This window comes from Trichomonas vaginalis, chromosome V (genome assembly GCF_026262505.1).
Source record: "Trichomonas vaginalis G3 chromosome V, whole genome shotgun sequence".
Lineage (NCBI taxonomy): Eukaryota > Parabasalia > Trichomonadida > Trichomonadidae > Trichomonas > Trichomonas vaginalis.
Genome location: NC_067207.1, coordinates 19,253,889 through 19,275,912, shown reverse-complemented (window position 1 = coordinate 19,275,912; position 22,024 = coordinate 19,253,889). Strand labels below are relative to the sequence as shown.

At 34.2% G+C, this 22,024-nt stretch overlaps 11 protein-coding genes and 7 pseudogenes across 18 annotated transcripts, besides 1 other annotated feature; 13 read left to right on the top strand and 5 right to left on the bottom strand.

Annotated features, from left to right (window-relative positions):
* Positions 1-543: 543 nt before the first annotated feature.
* Positions 544-22,024: part of a mobile genetic element that runs on past the window's edge.
* On the top strand, positions 813-1,247 carry TVAGG3_0364630 (uncharacterized protein; the record flags this gene model as incomplete). Its single annotated transcript, XM_001299495.1, has 1 exon — positions 813-1,247. One exon carries the CDS (start codon positions 813-815, stop codon positions 1,245-1,247), a length of 435 nt encoding a protein of 144 aa, XP_001299496.1.
* On the bottom strand, positions 1,393-1,919 carry TVAGG3_0364620 (annotated as a pseudogene). The gene has a single exon. A coding segment is annotated over exon 1 (527 nt).
* TVAGG3_0364610 (uncharacterized protein) lies at positions 2,144-3,025 on the bottom strand (the record flags this gene model as incomplete). The annotated part of the gene is made up of 1 exon (XM_051231540.1): positions 2,144-3,025. One exon carries the CDS (start codon positions 3,023-3,025, stop codon positions 2,144-2,146), a length of 882 nt encoding a protein of 293 aa, XP_051101270.1.
* Positions 3,075-3,546, top strand: TVAGG3_0364600 (annotated as a pseudogene). The gene has a single exon. A coding segment is annotated over exon 1 (472 nt).
* On the top strand, positions 4,353-4,967 carry TVAGG3_0364590 (uncharacterized protein; the record flags this gene model as incomplete). The annotated part of the gene is made up of 1 exon (XM_051231539.1): positions 4,353-4,967. The coding sequence occupies one exon, from the start codon at positions 4,353-4,355 to the stop codon at positions 4,965-4,967; it is 615 nt and encodes a 204-aa protein (XP_051101269.1).
* Positions 5,227-5,844, bottom strand: TVAGG3_0364580 (uncharacterized protein; the record flags this gene model as incomplete). Its single annotated transcript, XM_051231538.1, has 1 exon — positions 5,227-5,844. A coding segment is annotated over one exon (618 nt), but the record flags the coding sequence as incomplete, so codon positions are not given.
* TVAGG3_0364570 (keratin-associated protein family) lies at positions 6,978-8,615 on the top strand (the record flags this gene model as incomplete). Its single annotated transcript, XM_051231537.1, has 1 exon — positions 6,978-8,615. One exon carries the CDS (start codon positions 6,978-6,980, stop codon positions 8,613-8,615), a length of 1,638 nt encoding a protein of 545 aa, XP_051101267.1.
* TVAGG3_0364560 (integrase core domain containing protein family) lies at positions 8,635-9,720 on the top strand (the record flags this gene model as incomplete). Its single annotated transcript, XM_051231536.1, has 1 exon — positions 8,635-9,720. The coding sequence occupies one exon, from the start codon at positions 8,635-8,637 to the stop codon at positions 9,718-9,720; it is 1,086 nt and encodes a 361-aa protein (XP_051101266.1).
* On the top strand, positions 10,047-10,988 carry TVAGG3_0364550 (organellar and viral DNA polymerase type B; the record flags this gene model as incomplete). The annotated part of the gene is made up of 1 exon (XM_001299493.1): positions 10,047-10,988. The coding sequence occupies one exon, from the start codon at positions 10,047-10,049 to the stop codon at positions 10,986-10,988; it is 942 nt and encodes a 313-aa protein (XP_001299494.1).
* On the top strand, positions 11,230-11,775 carry TVAGG3_0364540 (organellar and viral DNA polymerase type B; the record flags this gene model as incomplete). The annotated part of the gene is made up of 1 exon (XM_051231535.1): positions 11,230-11,775. A coding segment is annotated over one exon (546 nt), but the record flags the coding sequence as incomplete, so codon positions are not given.
* Positions 11,864-12,569, top strand: TVAGG3_0364530 (annotated as a pseudogene). Its single transcript has one exon. A coding segment is annotated over exon 1 (706 nt).
* TVAGG3_0364520 (organellar and viral DNA polymerase type B) lies at positions 13,349-14,409 on the top strand (the record flags this gene model as incomplete). The annotated part of the gene is made up of 1 exon (XM_051231534.1): positions 13,349-14,409. A coding segment is annotated over one exon (1,061 nt), but the record flags the coding sequence as incomplete, so codon positions are not given.
* On the top strand, positions 14,696-15,548 carry TVAGG3_0364510 (organellar and viral DNA polymerase type B; the record flags this gene model as incomplete). Its single annotated transcript, XM_051231533.1, has 1 exon — positions 14,696-15,548. A coding segment is annotated over one exon (853 nt), but the record flags the coding sequence as incomplete, so codon positions are not given.
* Positions 16,149-17,105, top strand: TVAGG3_0364500 (annotated as a pseudogene). Its single transcript has one exon. A coding segment is annotated over exon 1 (957 nt).
* TVAGG3_0364490 lies at positions 17,206-18,057 on the bottom strand (annotated as a pseudogene). The gene has a single exon. A coding segment is annotated over exon 1 (852 nt).
* TVAGG3_0364480 lies at positions 18,391-18,815 on the top strand (annotated as a pseudogene). Its single transcript has one exon. A coding segment is annotated over exon 1 (425 nt).
* Positions 20,437-20,902, top strand: TVAGG3_0364470 (annotated as a pseudogene). The gene has a single exon. A coding segment is annotated over exon 1 (466 nt).
* On the bottom strand, positions 21,344-21,778 carry TVAGG3_0364460 (uncharacterized protein; the record flags this gene model as incomplete). The annotated part of the gene is made up of 1 exon (XM_001307763.1): positions 21,344-21,778. One exon carries the CDS (start codon positions 21,776-21,778, stop codon positions 21,344-21,346), a length of 435 nt encoding a protein of 144 aa, XP_001307764.1.

Sequence of the window (22,024 nt, the reverse complement as noted above, 5' to 3'; positions counted from 1 at the left end):
AAGTGACAGAAAAGTGACAAAACATGAAAACATATATAATTTGTGAAAAGCGACACATTATATAATGTTTTCGACCCAGAAGAAGGCTTCTTCCCAGAAGCAATGGAGGAAGAAGAAGAGTCCTCCGAATTCACACCAGAAGACTAACAATTTTCCGAATAAAAACTTCATTTATACTAAACATCTTCGGGGCTAGAGGGCACGAAGTGCCTGGAAGCCCCACTTACCTGACCTTCTCTTATTGATTGAAGAACTTTTTAAAAATTACGTTCAAAAAGTCACTTTTAAATTTGAGTGTAACTTGAAAAATTAAATAAAGTTTATATTTAAGATTTAATTTTTCAATAATCGACTCAGTTTTCAACATATGATGAAACTCTTTTCTTCAATGCTTGAGTCGATTAATGAAAAACTGATATTATATGTACTACTTTTTCAGAGCTAAAGCACCGAAAAAATGATATAATATTTTTAATATAATTAATAAGAATTGTCTTCGACATGATGAAAAGATTGGGTTGATTTGATTTTATTTGAGACTTGAGTTAGTATCCCTAAGTCGTGTACGGCGGCACTGCGTTCCACCTTACCCAACTTAGCGGTTTGACACTTTACAAAACCGGTAACGTATATTTTACAATACAACCATAACACCAACTTAACCTTAAATATTTACAAAACCATCTGACACATAAATGACTTCACTAACGACTTCACTAACGACTTCACTAACGAATTCACTACCATCCTCACTAAATAAAAAATAACCTTATTTTATTTATTTTCCCACTTTTTTATTTCATTACAAAGACATGTCTGACTACATTTACTATGACTCTTTCCCAGAACGTTTCCGTGAACTATTCAAAACTCAAGTAAAACTGAGAAACATGCATTTTAACAAAGACAGACCCATTGACGATGAAAGAAACCCTGAATATATTACAATCCCATATGACGCAAAATTCATTGCATACATTCCTTATGGTCGCAGAGGAACGAAAACTATTTCAACAATGACGAAAAATTATTTCTGGAGCGATGAAGAAAATTGCCTTATCTACATAAATGCATACTTAAATAAAGCTACATATTGTACAAAAGAAGGTTGGACTGGATTTGAGCTCTACATATACGACGACGATGGAAACAGACGTTGTGTATACCCATACGATAATATGTACCATTGTTTTCATCAAGCATTAAACGAATACATAGTCAGTAAGGGTCTCATTCCTGTTGAGTAGAAATGCTTTATTTTTGTTCCCACATTTATTTAAAAATAAATGATATCACCACCCTCACACGTATGAAAACATAGCACAAAAATAGATTTAGGTGAAGTGGTGAGATCTCACCTCTTTTTTCACCTGTTTTTTCACCCTGTTGAATTCATTGCTTTATAACTCTCTTCCTTGGTTTCTTTTTAGTTGCTTTCTTCACGTCTGTCTCCAACTTGACTGTCTTTCTTCTTCGTCCATAATGATACCAATTACTTCCACCAGTCAATGGGTCAAATGGTCGTTCATAAGGGTTTCCATACATTCCATAAGGTCCGTATGGATAAACCGCTGGTGGAGAAGAAACATTTTCTTTAGTTCCATCGACTCTATTTAAATGCATTGTTTCACCTTTCATCTGGTCATTAAAGTCTTTTGCGTGTTTTGCAAACTCATCGTCCTTTCCTAAAGAATTTTCTGACTCAGTCGCAACCAAATTGGATGCTTTATTTATGAGCCCTATTTTATTTAATCTTAACTTCTTTGCAACCCAGCCTCCAATCTTCCTTTATTTGCATCTAATGTCTTTGAAACCCTTCCTCCACTCATTTTATTTACTGCGTCATAAGCTCCAAGTGCTTTTGCTCCAAATGCTAATGCTTTTGTTCCCATTGCGCCTAAAGCTGCCCAAGCTACCATTTACACCATATTAAAATCATCTCTCTTCAATATTATCTCATAAAAGTTCTCGTTACTGGAGAAAGTCAATGAAACATAAACATTCTCACGTGCTTCGCCCTCACCGCTTTGCGGTCTATCTAACTTCTTTCTTATCTCATCTATCGCTTCAAAATGTCTGAACAATTGCTAACATCTTCTACAACAGTTATTTCATCATGAATGACCTTCAAGAACAAGCTCATTTAATATGCAATTAAAATCATCTCAATAATGAGTCCATCCTTTCCATCTTTAGGTAGCACAACATCTTTCATTGAAGAAGGTTCGACAAGTCTTATGTTAAACTTACTGACAAAGTTTGTTATACTATAATGCTTCGGCGGCGAATACATGTAGTTTGAAAGACATAATATAGATTCTTCAGCAAATTCACTTATACTGGATTTTATAACAATGTTCTCACGAGACCAAATACCACCAATTGACAATCTTGTAAGCAATCCTGCTGAACCTTCTACTGTAAACGTCGATGGTAACATTCCACGAAGGTCATCTATTGACATCGTTGAGTCACTGTATTTAAATATTTTCTTAAAGCAATCGTCATTATCTAACCATGCAATAGCTTTGAAGTTTTCATTCGAATATACATCTGCTTCATTAAATGTAAAACCTGACTTCTTTGCAGAGATGACTTTAAAATCTATTGAGTTTGTTTCAAAATTATATGCTATGGTAACTTCTGAAGGTAATGGATGTCCTTCCGCAGTCAGTTGTTCTCTCACTACCGTTTGAAGCTTTGTGTTAAAAACTTTCATGTCATCTCCTGTGTCTAGGTTCACATACACAGCAACAGGAAAACTATCTTGCTTCTTTGTTTCATCATTATATCTCAAAACATTAAAGTTCTTCAATAATATTGTTCTTCCTGCTGGAATACTTCGAACCTGTCTGATTTCAATAGCTTTCTCACCTCCTACATACTCTACCCAGTGTCTTGGATATTCATAAGTATACTGACTTTCTTGAATTTTGGTTGGTTTCATCATAACGTGTTCATAGTATATCTTTATACTCTTGTCAGTTAGACTCGGTGCTATGTTCTGAATATTTCTGACTTGCATTTTTAATGGAGATAAAATGAAGCATTTAATACATGACGTAGATGAAGACATGAATGAAACTACAGACAAACTTAACTCTTCTCTCATTCTTCCTTTCAGTAAGGACTATGAGTTCTGTTCAAATGTGTGTTTATTTCTATTGTGGAAAGATGGGTTCAGGTAAGACATTTAACCTCATTCGTCATATACTCATAACAGAACGTTTAGGAAATGACTCATATTATGACCAAATCATTATATCAGCAACTTCAGACTCTATGGACTCAACAGCGAAAACATTTATGTCAAAAGTTCAAGCCTCTGTCGTTAAAGTTCCAGACAGTGAACTCATTGAATTTCTTCAACGTTACATTCGACGTAAGAGGAAATATTATGCCATCGTTGAATTTATACAGTCAGGAATGCAAAAGACTTCAGAAGAGATGGAAAGAATTATTGACAAACACCACTTACGTCAATACTCAGGAGTTTACGATATGAAACGACTGACAAACTACATTCTATCAAAACTTTCAAAATACCCCTTCAAAAAATATCCATCAAACACTTTATTAGTTTGTGACGACTTCGCTGGTAAAGGTTTAGTGTCAAAACCAGACTCACCATTAGCTAACATCATAACTAAAGTCAGACATTACCACTTAACTGTAGCAATACTTATGCAAACATGGAGGTTTTTAGCTTTAAACATAAAACGTCTCATAACTGACTTCGTTATCTTTCAAGGTTTCTCACGTTATGATATTGAACTCATTTGGAAACAGTCAGGTATAACATTACCTTTTGAAGAAATTTGGGAAGCATATAAGTCTCTCATCTCTCCTCGTTCATACCTTGAGATTCATATCATGACTAATACCATTAAAGTCAAAAATATTCCATGGGAACGACCAACATTGTTTTAAAGTTTAACCTTCAATTGACTGATGGTAAACAAATTCCATGCATCTCTGTCGCCATTTCTGTTAATATTTTTGCTGTCATTCATATCATCACTTCCCCATCCGTTAGCTTTTGAGGATATGCGTTAGAATAGCTGTTCTTAAATGAAGGCTTTTCACCTTTGAGAGCATAAACTCTATAACTTTCTGCATACTTTATGTTTGAACCTCCTGAGCCATCATTGACATAAATTTTTATAGGCTTCCACCCTTTGTTCATGTTCCTGCTTCTTCCCTTAGCTCTTTTGTTCAGTAGTTCTACATCTTTATACACAGCTCCTGTCTCAGTGAATTCAACAATATTTTCATTCGTTAGCTTTACATTCAAACCCTTGTCGAGTATATTGTTCATTTCATACATATAAAAGGTTTTTATTCTATATGAAATGAGAAGCAAATCCATCTTAGCTGGTGCCGTTAATGTTCCAATTGAACCAACATCAAATGTTGACTCACGAACGACAAACAATATTGTCATAAAGAACTATAGTTCGGAGTGTTTGAAAGAAAAAGAACCAGAGCTGAAATCCGTGAATTTAAACACAGCTTCAAACGCTAACGCTACATCAGATGTTAAGTTAGAGTATCCACCACTGGACCAAATTCTTTCAAGAGAAGCCAACGACAACCCTTACATAAATGTTCAAACAAATCCTTCAGATAACGTAGACCATTACCTTCTTCAGTTATACCAAACAATTTTACTCAAAGACGATAAGAAGCTTTTGATAAATCTTATAAGTAAGAACCAAATAATTCTAACAAAGGAGGACCTTGAAAATGTTATATCACGAATAACAGGAAAGCAATGTGTCATTGACTATCTCGACCCTGAAATCGAATGCTGTGGTCAAACGCCAATATTCATGAAAATAGGTAACATCCGCATCATTGAAACACCAGGAACTACAGGAGTTGAGTTTAAGTATAAATATTCGAACGAGTATACAAAACTTTCAACAGAATATAATCTTTGTCTTAAATATGTTTTAGTAAATTAAAGCAATTTGTAATATCTATCCAAAACTTCTTCAACAGTATCGAACTCATCTTCATAATGCAAACCTAATCTTATTGACTTGGTGCAGTTTTCACTAACACAATATTTTTCTGTTCTCTTGACTGACATAACTAACTCATTTGTTTCATCAAACAGCAACAACCAAAGTTCATGCCCTAATACATAACATTCATACTTTATATTTTTAGCTCTGAGTTCTCTTGTAAGCTGTTGCATTTAATATTTTCTAAAAAGTCAACTTCAACAGTCATTCGCACTGGTGCCTTCAGTTCTACAGGCTCTCCTTGAAAGTCAACAAGTCTGAATTGCATGTCTTTCAAATTATGAGGACTAATGCGAACCCATTTACCTAAATGAGTTGCTATGACAGGAACGTTTGGAATGAACATTGAATTTACTGCATAACAGAAGGATTTATATTCTACTGAACCTTTACTATTAACTCCTGAAATGCCTGTGACATTAGCTATTTTAGACTCAATGTACAAACAATTGCCATAACATACGTATGGAACAGATTTCATCTCAATCGTTTTGTCAACACTTTTCAAAGGAAATGTCATATGGTATGCACCCAAAAGAAGTTGTACTCTATGACTCATTCGTGGTATCTTAAACTCCTTCGCATAACTGAACTTCAAAACTCCTGCAATAAGTTTAACATTCATTAAGTTTTCTTCGTTATCCTTGTTTATTGTAGTATTTATGAGAGCATTTAACACTCCAGCTAATGTTTCCATCTTATATTCTACATTATTGTGAAATCTTATTTCGTGCTTCTTTCCATCTATTTCAATCTCCATGAAATCTGTTTCATCTGTTATAACGAATGAAGCGATAGTATTGAAGTCAACCATTCTGAATGCAAGCGCCTCATTCTGTAGACCTAAGTTTGTTTGTAGCTTTACTGTCCCGTATTCGTTTGGGTCTGTACTTTGCAAATAGAACAACATTTTATTCTCATTAAAATATGAGTATAGCTGCATATGCGTATGAAGCTGACAGAGCTAAACGTTTATATTTTGGTCAATACTCTCTCACACTTACTGACAAATATATTGTTATCACTGATGGAAATACTGAGAAATACATAACATGGAAGGACTATGAAAAGTTTGACCCTATTTTAACTCCATGTACTATGCCGTTTATAAAGGACGGTGAAATTATTGAAAAAGATAATACAACAGTATATAAGTCTGTTCATGAAGCATTAGAATATATGTTGAATCATAACCCAAAAAGATTTGACCCAAGCACTACACCATGTGCAATGCCTTTTATTAAGGACGGTGAAATCGTAAGAGTTCCGGATTCAACGGTTTACACAGCTGTTCAAAACAGTTTACAAAACATTTTAGCGAATATCTTTAATTCAGAAACTACAGAAATAAAATTACCATATATAACAGATGCTAAAGAAATTAAATCAAAAACAACAACATTATTTACGTCACTTAATGATTTAATGACTTATATCATTAATACTCCTTCTCCGACTACGGCATTTGATCCAAATTCGACGGTTTGCAGTGTACCTTTCATAAATGACAGTTCAGTAATTGCTTTAAGGGATTCAACAGTTAATGAATCATTAAAGGCTTCATTAATGAAAATCATTGATTTTAACTCATTCATGAATACATATAATTCATTCATTAATGTTTCATACACTTCTAAAGAAGGTGAGCCAAAAACTATAGATAAAGCGGTGTATGAAATAAAAGCACCAATGACGAAATTGAATTCGTTAACTTTTGATGGTGATAGTTCCGTTAACAGCATGACATCAGGAAAAACAATTTTAACGAAAGAATATTTAAAATCACATGTTAGTGAGTTCGTTGAAATTGAAAAAGAAGGCGGAATTAAGTTCGATCCACTGAGTTTCATTTTCAACTTAGCGAATGCGGGTGTTAGTTTCGCTGAATGGACAACTATACAGAGTGAAATAAATGCAATATGGACGTTTTTGGGGTCAAAAGCGGGAATGGGTGAGCTTGTAAATGCTGCAAGAACATTAGGTGAAACGGGGAATTTTGTAGATGGTTTTAAAAGACTTGTTTCAAATGTTTTAACAAACACAAAGAAATTATTTAGATATACCATACATAACGGCCAGATTTTCGAACAGGTAGCAACAAACCCTCCGGTTATGGCTGCGTTGATGATGGTTAGAGATATAAAACCACGTAACGACGGGAACGAAGAACATGAAAAACAGGATACTGGTCGGGTTATTCGAGACATTAAAAACGTGTATCCTGAAGTTATTGATTTATTTAGAGGAGTTAATGATTCAATTTCAAAACATTCTATAACCCTCGATGAAGAGAATAAATTAACAGATTATATATTCGTCATTATTGCAGAATTAATGAAGAGAATAAATGAAAAAGGAATTGGTGATATCATTAATGTCAGCAATGTAATGATGAAAAGAAATTTTGACTCATTATTTACAGAACCGAAAACAGAATATAGTCTTTATGACGTAATTACCGAATTAATGAAAAAGATTAATGATAATAAGAGTTCTGGCGGAAGAGTTGAATTAGAAGTGAATGATATTAATGAGAAATTAGCCGAAAAAGCAGACAAAGATGAACTCGAAGCAATGAACAAAGTTTTGAAATCTCATAAACACAACATCTCCGATATAAATGAACTTCAAGCTACATTAGATAAAAAAGCAGATAAAACTTATGTTAATGATGAGTTAGACCTTAAGGTAGATAAGGAATATATGGCTAGTGTGTTAGAGAAGAAGGTAGATAAGGAATATGTTGATGAAAAAGATAATGAAATTAAAGAAATGGTTGAATGGTATCATGAATGGACATCGAAGATTTTAAAAACTAAAGCTGATACAGGATGGATTTCAGGATGTTTAGACCTTAAAGTGGATAAAACTTATGTTAATGATGAGTTAGATAAGAAAGCTGATAAAGAACATACACATAAATCCTTCACTATTGTTAGAGCAGACGACATAATATTGAACTATACCCTTGGTTCAAGTGCACCTTTAGAGAATCCAAGTACAAGCGTAAAAGATACACTAAACAATTTAGATAACAGATGTATGAACATTGAAGGTCATGCCAGAAACTTTGAAGCATATGAACTACCAGCAATGTTAGATAAGAAAGCTGACAAAACAGAGCTTCAAACAATGAAGACTGAAATACTTCAAACATTATATCCTATAGGTTCTATTTATACGTCAATGAACTCAACAAATCCAGAAACGGTTTTAGGTTTTGGTGCATGGGAACAGATTGTAGATAAATTCTTATACTGTGCAAACTCTTCAAAGCAAACAGGGGGTTCGAAGAAAATTACTGAAGCAAACCTTCCACCGCACACTCATACAGGAACGACAAACACAACAGGTAGTCATTCGCATTCAATAACAAAAAGAGGTTTTACAAATCTTGCAGCAGGTTCGGATAGACAGGGAATGCATAGATATGATATTTCAAGTGACCCAGTAGATTCAAGCGCGGGTATTTTCTGTGGAACCACGGGAAATCATTCACACACTTTCACAACAAATCCAACAGGCTCGGGCGAAGATTATATGCCACCATTTGTGACTATATTCGCATGGTACCGCACAGCTTAAAATCTTTAACTTTACATAAATGAGCTTGAAAGAAGTATTCGAACAACATCCATGGAGGTCATTTAAGAAGTTCAATGAAGCTGCAAAGAGTTGGGGATTTACTAACAGAGCTGAAGTGAAAAGGTTCTTTGACAAAAATGTTGTACATCAAACAAAAATAAACCCTTACGACTACTTTTTACCAATTTACTCCAACACTCCTGACGCATACCAATTTGACACTCTCATTCAAAGCAGAAAAGGAGGACATAAACCATTCCTCATCTTCATTAATGTTAACACTCGCAAAGCATATGCATATCCAATGAAAAATAAAGGAACTCGTGAAGTGTTAAGAGTTTTACAAAAGTTTGTAGCAGAACATAGCCCAAGTACTTTAACATCAGACCAAGACAGTGCATACCTCAGCAATGAAATCACAGATTTTCTCATTAAGCATAACATAACTCACTACACTACTGAAGACCATAACCATAACATACTCGGCATCATAAACCGCTTCATAAGAACGCTCAGAGATTTAAACCAAGAGCGAGACTTTACCGAAGAAACAATGAAACATTTCATCGAAGTTTACAATTCCTCAACACATTCTACAACAGGGCATACACCAAATTCAATGACACAACAACAAGAAGAAAAGTATATACAAAAGAAACGAAGCCAAACACAAAATATCAGAAATTCAACACAATTTACCCTCATTCCTGGTACAAAAGTTCGTGTAGTTCTTGACGACAAACCGTTGACAAAGAAACGTTTAAGGTTAAGTAGAAACTATTATATCGTAGACTCTACGCAAGGTAATGGATATCTTATAAAAGCTGCCGACGACTCCATAGCGTTTTACCCTCGTCACAAATTAGTCGAAAGTAGTAATGGCAAACTCGCTGAAACCATTGACGAAGCAAAGCGAGGAGTGGTTATTGAAATACTTGGCTACAACATAAACGATGACACTTATAAAGTAAGATATGAAGGAGGCGTTGAAGATGTTATACCATCTAAGAACTTGAGAGAATCTAAACCAACTCATCTGGGACCATTAGAGTGGGAGTACTGGAAAGACAAAAATAAGCCAGAAAGAATAAGAAAATTCTTCTAAACTTTTTCATTAGATGTAAATCAGACATGAATGAGAACAGTCATGATATCATTAATGGAACCATTTATTTTTGTCATAAATTTACGCCAAAAATATATTTTAGGTGAAGAGGTGAGATCTCACCCGTTTTTTCACCTCTTTTTTCACCTCTTTTTTCACCTAATTTTCACCTCTTTTTTCACCTCTTTTTTCACCTAATTTTTCACCCTCACCGCTTAGCGGCTCAGATTGCTTTAGCTTTCTCGTGAATTTTCATGAATTTCCTTAAGATAGAAAAATAAAGTTAGTTTTATTTTTATTTATTTTTTTTATTTTGTATAAAAGATATGATTTCAACAATCGGCACAACAACAATTCAAACAACTACAGCACCAAACTCGCTAGTCATGAATCCTGCGTCAATGTTGGTAGAGATGAAAAGCTTTATTCCTTCTTCATATACTTTTGAAACAGAAATCCAGAAGATAAAGCAAGAACTTTTAACAAGTAATTTAGACTGTAGTGCGAAAGATGAAACAAATGAACAGTATCTTTATGAAATGCAGGATATTATTGACCATTTACCCAAATTGCCTGAAATCCAACAACAAAAACTAACTATTCCTGAATTCGACGAAATAGAAGTGAAACCAACTGACTCAGTAGAAATAAAGAAATTCATACGTAAAGTAAATTATGAGTTTCTAGGATATCATTGCAACCATAAAGTTATGGACAAAGATTGCGACATGGTTTATAAAAATATTTCTGACATATATAAATCGGTGGAGTTTAAGACATACGATAACTTTGTTTCATTAGTTGCAAAATGTGTTTGGGAAATAAGAGATAAAGATAGAAGAGGTAAGGTATGGCATGAACAGTTAAAACCAGCAGCTTTTGAGTTAAAGAAAACCATTGACGCCTTAGTTGTTCTAGCTGGTTTTATTTCAATGTATAACGCAAAAATGAATCCGCAATGTTCAAAATGTAAAGCAGCAATAAGAAAATATAACTATTCAGTCAAAGAGATAGAAAGAATGCGAAACGACTATGCAGACTTAAAGAAAGAAGCAGAAAAGCCAGCAGAAGATAAAATGGATATGTTGACATTTCTGAACAAAAACTATCCAACTGCAGAAGATTTCCTTCTGTCTGACGTCAAGATGAAATATAAAGAGACTTTCGGCATTATTAAAACATTCGATGTACTAAAAGAAGAAATTGAAGCTACGAAATTGTTTAGGATTTCAAATATACATCGTACAATTCATGTAAAACGCTTGTGAAAAAAGAGGTGAAAAAAGAGGTGAAAAATTAGGTGAAAAAAAAGGTGAGATCTCACCTCTTCACCTAAAAATTATTTTTATTGAATTCAGCACAAAAATAATGAATTTCATTAGTTAGAAAAATAACGCTAATTTTTTTCTAAGAAAAATTTTTATCTTGTATGTAAAGACATATATGTCAAACATTGAGTTTGAAACAGTTAGAAAGATAGACAATGACACCAAATTGGTTAGAATAGGTGATTTAAACGTAAGATACTCAAAGAAATACAACAAATATTCTTTGTCAGACATTATATCTCCATCTGGAAAGAAAACAAACGACTGGGTTAGAAATGCTTCAACTCAGAAAATTTTGACAAGAAATCCTGAGCTTATGATATCAGTAGCATTTCATGGAACAAGAGCATATCTTATAGACAAAAGTCTTATACCAATAGTTTTGTTATGGTTAGACCCAGTTGTTGGATATAACTTCATAACTTATGGTTCATTCGATACGGAACGTTGCAGTGAAGGCTTACTTTACATCGTTCAGAAACCGAAGGACTTCAACACAAAAAGATATAAGATAGGAAGGACATATAATATAACTCAAAGATATGACAGTACAGTCAATAGAGTCAAGGTTGTGTTTGTTAATGATATGAGAGCTGCTGAAACAGAACTGCTTGAAGTTTTTGAGAAAATGTATGGTGCTCCCACGAAAGGTAAAGAAACGTTTGAAGTAGATGAGATAGATAAAGCTATAAAATTATTTGACGAAGTTGCTGAAAAATACATGTAAAGCGTTTATTTTTGGTCTTTTGTGAAAGTCAGAAAATAAAGTTAGTTTTATTTTTATTTATTTTTTTATTTTGTATGTAAAGACAGTAATGTCAACATTAGAGAACACAACAACAGTTATAGTCCATGAAGCTATAAATGAAGAATACGAGTACATACAGTATAACAAACAGTTACGTCTCATTCGTTCAGTCAAAGATGACATGTACCAAATGCAAAGTATAATGAATGCTCTTCGTTCTACAAAGCAATCATATCATTGGTTTGAAAACCAACAGACAAAAGAACCTTTAGAAGAATTTCCTCATATGATTGCTTCCCTCGGAAAACCGAGAGAAGAGATTCCGTATGAAAATCGCAAGAATTTGGCTCCTTTTGAAAGGTTATTATGTTCATAGACTTTTAGTAAATGCTGTAGCAATGTGGGCTTCACCTCGTTATGCTTGTTATATTTTCATGATGTTAGATGAACTATATAAAGCAGAACGTGGAGAGATGGAAAAGAAACTTCAAGCAAAAGATGAAGTCATTGAATCCAAAGACAAAAGCATACAGAAAAGAATACCACGTTCAGTACCAAAAGGAAAGGAAAAGAGTTATAAGTATATGATATATACTGAAGAGTTGGAGAAAGAAGAAGATAAAGATATGGTTATGTTGCATTTAGTCAGAAGAAACAACAAGAGCTTTTACGACTTAGCTAAGATTTACAAATCTGACAGAAACTGGTTCTATCGTGAAAAACTTACCGATTTCAATGACACCGAATGAACAAATAAAGGAAATTGTCAAAAATACTCTTCCTCAAACACACTATGACATCAAAGGTTGCACAATACTTACATTCAAAGAAGACTTAACATTACTGAAGGAAAAAATAACAGAATATTTCGATAACTTCAAAGAGGAAGAATAAAGTCACGACAACATTAACGAAGAGAGAATGAGGTGAAAAAAGAGGTGAAAAAACGGGTGAGATCTCACCTCTTCACCAAAAATATATTTTTGCTTAAATAGCTTCAGGGTCTATTTCTTCAACCATTTCACTTCCTTCGTCAATGTCAATAGAAGCTTCTTCAACCTTTGGTAAGAATTTCTGTATAACATCTTTGTTCGTTATTGTCTTCAGAGATGAAGGATAATATTTCACATTTGTTTCACCCTTCTTATATTCTTTCTGTTCGGAAAGATTTAAAGCAATACTGAAGAAGTCAAATGTTAGAGTTCTTTATAACAGTATAATGAGTATCTTTGACATTCACGAAGAAACTCTTTTGTTTCAAAACTACTGCTAACTCTTGTGAAGTATAACGTTTGCGGTCAATGACGATAGCTAATGGTCTGACATACTGACCAAACTTAGATTCTTTCACAAACTTCTTGTTAAAGATAACATTAACATTTGAAGCATTATTGAACTCATTCTTGATGGCAGTAGCGAGAGCATTGTATGAAAAGAACTTGCAATCTTGCATGTGTTTCATTAAAATAAAAATATTAAATTATTTTGAAAAATAACTTAAAAAAATCTAATCTAATTTTTTCAAAAAATATTTTTTTATTTCCTACTAAAGATGTATCGGAAGTTGTCTAAGTTAGAACACTCGGAAATAAAACAACTTCTTACAGAAGCTAATATAGATGTTGCAAAGCATTACGCAACAAACAAAAAAGCACTCGCTGACTTCATTAAAGACTATAATGGTGCAATAAGTTATGATAGAATTCATGAGTTCATAAAGCCGCAACGCGGCGAGGACGAAGTCCATGCAAGAGCATTTCCTTTAAATGACGTTGCTATTGACTTATATCATAGACGTTCAGTACCTCATGAAGTAAGAAGAGAAATGTTTGACATAACAAATGCAAACGTTGGTGAAACAAGAAGAAGAGACGACACACTGAAACAACAGAGAAGAGAGATGTTTAAAAGTGCTATAGAACAAGTTCGCAAAGCTAACGATGTCATTCGTTCCATTGACGACAAACCAAAAGAAGGTGAGAGATGGTTAAAGAAAGATGAAGAGAATAGGAAGAGAAATGTGAAGTCAGGCAATAGACTCATTGACTTTAACATCGAAGCTTTAGATGAACCAAACAGAGACTACTTACACAAACATTTCGGTAAGGTTTTCATGAGACTCTTAGAGAAGATTAAAATAAACTCCCAACAGAGATGGATGGTATGTTATAAACTTGGTGGAAAGTATGAATGTTCTACGTTAAACCTCAATAATATTGGAACATTACTACATCAGCTCTTGAAGGAGAACTTTATATCAGAGATAGAAGCAAATGCTGCAGGTATTGTTGAAATGCACTATGACTTCTTCTTGACAAACATAAAGAATCTTACTGAAATAAAGATGTATGATTTAACAGAATATGAAGGCTTAACGATGTCAGATGTAAAGAAAGGCAAACCAAAAAAGAGACCATATAGAGATGAAAGCACACTGACAAATGACCAGAAAGCCATTTTGGAAGCTCTTAAGCAAACAGGAAACCCAGCACTTATAGAAAGCTTTTGGAAAGATAATGGTGAAAAGAAGTTTTATAAGAAGAGAAGCGGTCAGTTCTGGAAGTATCTTTGCACATTACCTATAAATCTTGAACGCTACCAAATCTTCAATGAACTGAACAAAAGAACTGCAACACTTATGACAGAAGACAATTGTTTCGTTTATGCTTGCATTCAGGCTGGAGTAGATGAAGAAACTATTGACCACATGAGAGAAGTCATTCGTGTTAGAGACTTTCCTCAAAGTAAAGTACAAGAAATTTCTGACGCAACAGGTATAGCATTTAATGTTACCATTGGTTATTTCAATGACTCAAGACATAATGAAATAAAGAGATACATACCAAAAGAATGTGAAACTGTTCGAACTATTGACTTACTTCTTGTTGAAGACCACTACATGCTAAATGAAAGATTACCAATGACAACATATTTCATTCGCAACTATATAGAAATCTTGAAGGAGTGTGGTGGAATGAACATTGAGAAACAGATGAAGATTTATACAAAGAGAGAAGATAAATATGTAGTTCGTTATGATAGAACAACACCGTTATGGGATGTTATGAAAACATTGTGGGAGTGCAAATATTTCGAACCTATTTCTTATGGAGAACTTTTCACATATACGACTGACTTATATAAACAGAACCTTGCACCATTTAAAGATTTGACATATGCTCCAAAGTATTGTGTACAACTGAAGAAGAAAGCCGAGTCAAAAGAAGTAAATAAAAATAAGTGCAAGTTCATTCCTGAGCACGTTTTCTTTGCTGACTTTGAGTGCAGTACCGATGGCTTTCATAAAGCTTTTAACATATGTTACGACAGTGAAGATGGTTCAGTGAGTGAAAGCATTTGGGGTCAGAACTGTGCAACAGAATTTTTGGAACGACTTCCTGACAAGAGTTTAATATATTTCCATAACCTCAGTTATGATATAAACTTCATCTTAAGACACATGACAGAAGTGAAAGGAACTCCCATCATTAAAGGTTCACGAACAATGCAAATAACTGGCTTATATAAAGGAAGGGCAATTATTATAAAAGACTCTTACAGTGTTATAAATAAGAAGCTTAAACTATTTCCTGCTATGTTTAACTTACAAACAGGACCGAAAGAAGTATTTCCATATAACTACTACAGCAGTGTTTTGTTAGCAAATGACAACAGAACTGGTGTCATTTCTGAAGCATGTAAGTTTATCCAGGATGCAGATACATTCATGAAAAACATAGATTCCATCAAAGGTTGCAGAATAGATGAAAACCACTTCGACTTAGAAAAAGTATAGCACATTTTATTGCAAACAAGATGTAAGAATTTTAAGAGAAGGTTTTGTTAAGTTCCGCAATGACATATTGAAAGAATTTGATTTAAACGTTTATGACTACGTTAGTATTTGTTCTATTGCTAACAAATTGTTTGAGAACAGAGTGTACTTCCCGAATGGAAATTTATATGACCTCTCAAATAAACCAAGAGAATTTATTTCACGCTGTATTCAAGGTGGAAGATGTATGCTGTCAGATAACATGAAACAAAAGAGCGAAAAGAAACTCATTGCTGACTTCGACGCTGTTTCATTATATCCATCAGCTATAGCAAGACTTTATACTTTAGAAGGTATTCCAAAGGTTATGAAGAGAATGTTAAGCACAGAGTATCTCATGAGACATTTATTCGATGACGACCAAAAGGAACCCATTGGTGAAAAGTTTATGTCTGGCTTCTTTGTTCTCATTAAGATAACAGAGATTGGAATACATAGACACTTTCCTTTAATAGTTTGTGACCCTGAACTAAATCCAGAACTTAACGTTCCCAGAAGTTCAAACACTTGCTGTTTAATGTATGTTGACCATATAACATTACAAGACCTCATAAAATATCAAGGTGTCAAATGTGAAGTGTTGCAAGGATACTATTACGATGGAAACAGAGATATTAGAATAAGAGATGAAGTAAAGAAGTTGTTTGAGTTAAGGTTAAAGTATAAGAAAGAAGGAAATCCTTTGCAAGAAAATATAAAGCTCATTCTGAACAGTATTTATGGCAAAACTATTCTATCTCCTATTGAGTCAAAAATAACCATAGTAAATGACAAAGATGCTATAAGATATGCCATCAGAAACTACAACCATATAGTGAAGTTCGAAGGTTTGGATGGTTCAGATAAAACTATTTTCAAGCTAACGAAAAGCATTTGCAGACACTTTAACTTCTGTCCACTTGGTGTTAACATTCTGTCTATGTCGAAGAGAATAATGTGTGAAGTATTCTGTACTGCTGAGACTTAGGAATGGACATCTTTTATAGCGATACGACAGTATGCATCTCTACAATGAAGATATCCCTCGTTTAGCTGAAGAGTTTGAGAAACGTTATGGAAGAGTTCTCATTGGTAAAAACCTTGGTCAATTTCATAGTGACTTGCAGAAATAACACCTGGAAAACAAAGTTTAGCATACAAGTCAATATTTTGTGGAAAGAAGACTTACATAGACTTACTCACGAATGATTTAAATGAAGTTGCATTTCACTGCAGAATGAAAGGCGTGAAGCAAGATGTTATTGCTTTAACCGCTAATGAAATGTTTCCTGACTCTGTTCAGTGTTTCTATGATGAAGATAAAGGTTTAATGGTTCCGCAAGGAAAATTGACAAAGACTCTGAGTTCAGTTTAATGAAACTTTACAAAGCACTTTATGACGGTCAAGAGATTGGATTTGACTTATGTAAGTCTTCTAGTCCTTGCTTTGCTGAAAAGTTTAACTTCTCAATAACGACTAAAACAAGCTTTATTCGTAAGTTGAAGTTCTGAGGTCATTTATTTTTGTCAGCAATGAGTCATTCATGATAAAAATAAGCCGCTAGCGGCAAGGGCGAAGCCCATGTGGTCATTTACAATACTGCGATGGTAGAGTTTAAGAGTTGTGCTTCAATGTAGAGACAGTCCTTATGGTCTGGAGGTAAGAACACTGGGCAGTTATGGTCATGAGTGGAGAACATGTCTATCCAAAACTCACGATTGAAGCCAGTTAATTTATAGTATTTAGGTTAGGAAGTGGTGAAGTTCTTGTATGACCAATGAACTCATTTTCAACTCCCTTACTTAAGTTTGAATATAATATAGCTTGCTTTCTATCCCAAATGCCAGGTGTTACAATCTTTGAAAATTCATTTTTCCTCGGAAGCATTGCATCATAATTGAAAACATTCTTGAAATCATCACTTGGTTCAGAGATTTGAAATCTTATACGTAATGGATTTTCTTTCTCTTTAGACTTCATTGAATGGTGAGAATACAATGAATTGACAGTCATGTGTTCCATCTTCATTTTCATTAAATTCATAATGAAAGTCTATAAGTTGTGGCTGACTACCTTCTTCTTTCAGTTGTGCAAGAAACTCACGTAAAGGCTGTAAAGTTTGTACTTCAATGTTGAACTTTTTCTCGAACATCTCATTAAATGAAATCATACATTGCAACAATGTTGTATCGTCTTTAAAGTATTTGTATATGTGAATGTTTTGGGCGCTTAAAGACTGTTCGTCATTTTCTATCTCGACTTGAAGTATAAAGTCAACCTTTCTGAAAGCACGTGTTATATACATAGATGTTATGCCAATGTACTTCTCTTCATTTATGTTCACAATCCAGTCTGTTGGAAACTTAAACGTTACTCTGTTCCCCTTTATTTTGACGTCAGGGTTTTCACTACTGAACGCAACAGATAAAGGTATTTGTCTATACATTTAATTCGGATAAAAATAAACCATTTACTCTTTCTTTGCTTCAGCTTCTTTAGCTTTTGCTTCAGCTTCTTCTCTAGCTTTTTCGCCAGCAAACGTGGGTTCTTTTGTCTTCCAGCAGCTAATGCAGCAAGTTGTTTTTCACTAAGTTTTCTCTTTGGTCTCTCTGGCTTTTGTTCTTGTTTTTGTTCCTTCAGTTCGGATAAAATTTGCTCACGAATTTCTTTCTTCAATGCTTCAACATCTATGACCCCTTGGGTCTTGTCCGTAGGGCTTGTCTGAGTCATTTGACTGCAGATAAAAAACAAAATTAAAACTTTAACCGATGTAAAATGAGCTTGTCAAAATCAGAGCGAGAGTCTATTATATTAAATGACGCAAGAGGAATACAACATCCTTTCTATTACGTAAGTCAGAGTAAAGATGGTAAAATATACGTAAGAAAAAGAAAGGTTCCATTAGCGAATGCAGAAAGCGACAACATTAAGGTGTATGGCAAGGGTGAAGTCCACGAAGCCCATTAACCTTCTATTCAAACTGAAAAGTCAATAGAACCAGAAGAAAAGAAGCCAGATGTACTTTCAATAACGAACCAAGAGCTTATTGCAAAGTTCGTGAATTTCATTGAAAAACAAACCGAGTCAAAGAACCCTGACCCGCCAGTGAAAGAAGTTGAGACAAAAGAGAATGTACAGTTCATTGAAAATGTCAAGAAACAACTTCCACCACGAATGCCAAGAAGAAGAGTGAGAATAATGAAGTAAATAGATATTTTTATCGAAGTAAATACATGCAGAACGAACAGTTAAACGAATTTACTCCAGCAGAGCATATTCATCAGATTCGCTCATATTTCGATATCATAGACAATGCAGTTCAAATTGGTGACACTAATAGAAAATATTCTGACGCAAAGATTCCATCACAACCTGGAACTGCTAAAGATAACACATGGGTAACATTCAATCTCTCACCTCCTGGTGAAAATATGTTGGACTTTATAATCATTCATTTACGTATAAAATGGAAGTCAATTTATTGCAGATAAAGAAATTGGTTCAGGTTCCAATAAAACAAACCCCCAGGATTTTGGATTGGTTTCGATGACGCTTTCTATGCAGTTGCTGGATATCAAATCCTTGCAAATGGTCGTATCGTATATTCTCAAGACAACGCAAGAGAAGAAGCATATATAACTCAAACTCACAAACTACCGAACAAATAAAGAAAGTAGATGTTTTTCAAAGACTCGACATGAAGATGTATGGAGTCATTCGGGAACATGCAGAACAGGACAAATTGTTAGTGGTCCAATTACAGCAGGAAAATCATTTGATTTTAAGCTTCGTTTAAGAATTCCTGTTAGAAGATTCCTTCCATTAGAAGCTATTCGATTTATTCCAGCTTTTGCAGGAAACATTCAGCTTAAAGTAAAGTTCAGTAGCGACGCCTTACAATGCACATCTATATCTGTAAATGATATCATTGCTTTCAATCTAACTCTTAAAGTTGCATTTGCTTCAGATTCAAATCCACCGACAAATAAATTTGTTCCATGGAATGAACCATTCACTATGATAACGAAGGCAGTAGAAGCTAGTGGAACAGTTACTATTACAACTGTAACCCAGCAACTATTTCGAACAAAGATGGATTTTAATGAATGTTTCATTCATCCAAAGTCATTCTCTTTAGACCCTAACATTTATACAGAACTTGTAGAACATTACACAAACGAGGCTTTATGTTTTCCTGTTAAAGTTATGGATTGGATTCCTATGGACGGTTCATTCTCAAAGAATACAGATAGTTCAAGTGCAACATTTACAGCAGCTTATACGCCTATTAATGTTAAAAGTATTTGGGCACTATTTAGAAAGAAAGACAACTATTATGTTAATTTTGAGAACCCTAAGTTTAAATATCTTCAGCTTTCCATGGGAGCTTATGGAAATATGCCTGCAGAACCTGAAAAATTTGACCTGTATTTTATGAAATGGTTGCGAACGCTTTGCAATACAAACAATGATATGATAGGATTTAATGAAGATGTTATGAGGTCATTGGTGTGATGGTAGTGTGGGAACATAAATGGGATAGCTATGACAACACATTTCTTAGTGGTTTTCCAACAGAAGTGGACTTTTGCTTCCAGCAAGGTCAAACATCTACTGCTCCAATAACATACAAATTGTCTGTTAAAGGACCTATTGAACTAGCAACTGAAACGTACCAAAGCCACTTATTGGATTTATGAGGGATTGTTGCTTTGCCATACAAGTAAGACAGTCAGGCATACCAATAATAAGATTAGATGACTATAACTTAGCTACGGACGACAGTGAGGAATAAAGGATGAACGTTTATTTTTAAAGCTTATAAATGAGTTCTTCATCAGCTCTCGTGAACCTTCACCATCTATGAAACAAACTTTACCAAACGATTATGGAGCACCTATTGAATATTTTTACGAGCTGCACAATGGCAAAGAGCAGTTTCACCAAGGTTAGGTGTTCCACCAGCTCCTGTCAAAAATAGCATTTGGTCAAGTCCTTATATAAGATATGGTCTCCCACTAGGTTTGCTAGCTACAGCAGGAGCAGTTATGATGTTGAAAAGAAATAAAGCAAATGTTGTAAATAATACTGAAGTAGCTGAAGTTAAACAAACTCCGACACCTTCGCCAAAACCGATGCCAAAACCAATGCCTTCACAAACAACACCTTCAATGACTCCTGAACCTATGGAAGTACAAACTCCTGTTCAAAAGTCAACTCCTAAACCGACTCCAACATTTAAACCAGAACCTACTTCTCAAATAAATCGTAAAACTCCTGCGTTTCCTTACTGAAAAAATAACGTTATTTTTATTTAATATTAAAATTTTTATTTGATTGAAATGACGACTAAAGTCACAGAAGCAATGAAACAAAAGTTTTTGGTAGAATACATTAAATCAGGAACTATTCCAGAAGGTTTTTACATTCATACTATGAAGGATGGTAGAGTTCAGTTTAGAAAGATAAAGCAACCATTAGATAAAGAAGGAATTTTGAGAAAGATTAAACTTCATGAGGACAACATTGCTGAACTTAAGAAGAAGCTAGAAGAGTTGGAGAAAGGAAGAGAGTTATAAAGCAATGAATTCAACAGGGTGAAAAAACAGGTGAAAAAAGAGGTGAGATCTCACCACTTCACCTAAATCTATTTTTGTGCTATGTTTTCATACGTGTGAGGGTGGTGATATCATTTATTTTTAAATAAATGTGGGAACAAAAATAAAGCATTTCTACTCAACAGGAATGAGACCCTTACTGACTATGTATTCGTTTAATGCTTGATGAAAACAATGGTACATATTATCGTATGGGTATACACAACGTCTGTTTCCATCGTCGTCGTATATGTAGAGCTCAAATCCAGTCCAACCTTCTTTTGTACAATATGTAGCTTTATTTAAGTATGCATTTATGTAGATAAGGCAATTTTCTTCATCGCTCCAGAAATAATTTTTCGTCATTGTTGAAATAGTTTTCGTTCCTCTGCGACCATAAGGAATGTATGCAATGAATTTTGCGTCATATGGGATTGTAATATATTCAGGGTTTCTTTCATCGTCAATGGGTCTGTCTTTGTTAAAATGCATGTTTCTCAGTTTTACTTGAGTTTTGAATAGTTCACGGAAACGTTCTGGGAAAGAGTCATAGTAAATGTAGTCAGACATGTCTTTGTAATGAAATAAAAAAGTGGGAAAATAAATAAAATAAGGTTATTTTTTATTTAGTGAGGATGGTAGTGAATTCGTTAGTGAAGTCGTTAGTGAAGTCATTTATGTGTCAGATGGTTTTGTAAATATTTAAGGTTAAGTTGGTGTTATGGTTGTATTGTAAAATATACGTTACCGGTTTTGTAAAGTGTCAAACCGCTAAGTTGGGTAAGGTGGAACGCAGTGCCGCCGTACACGACTTAG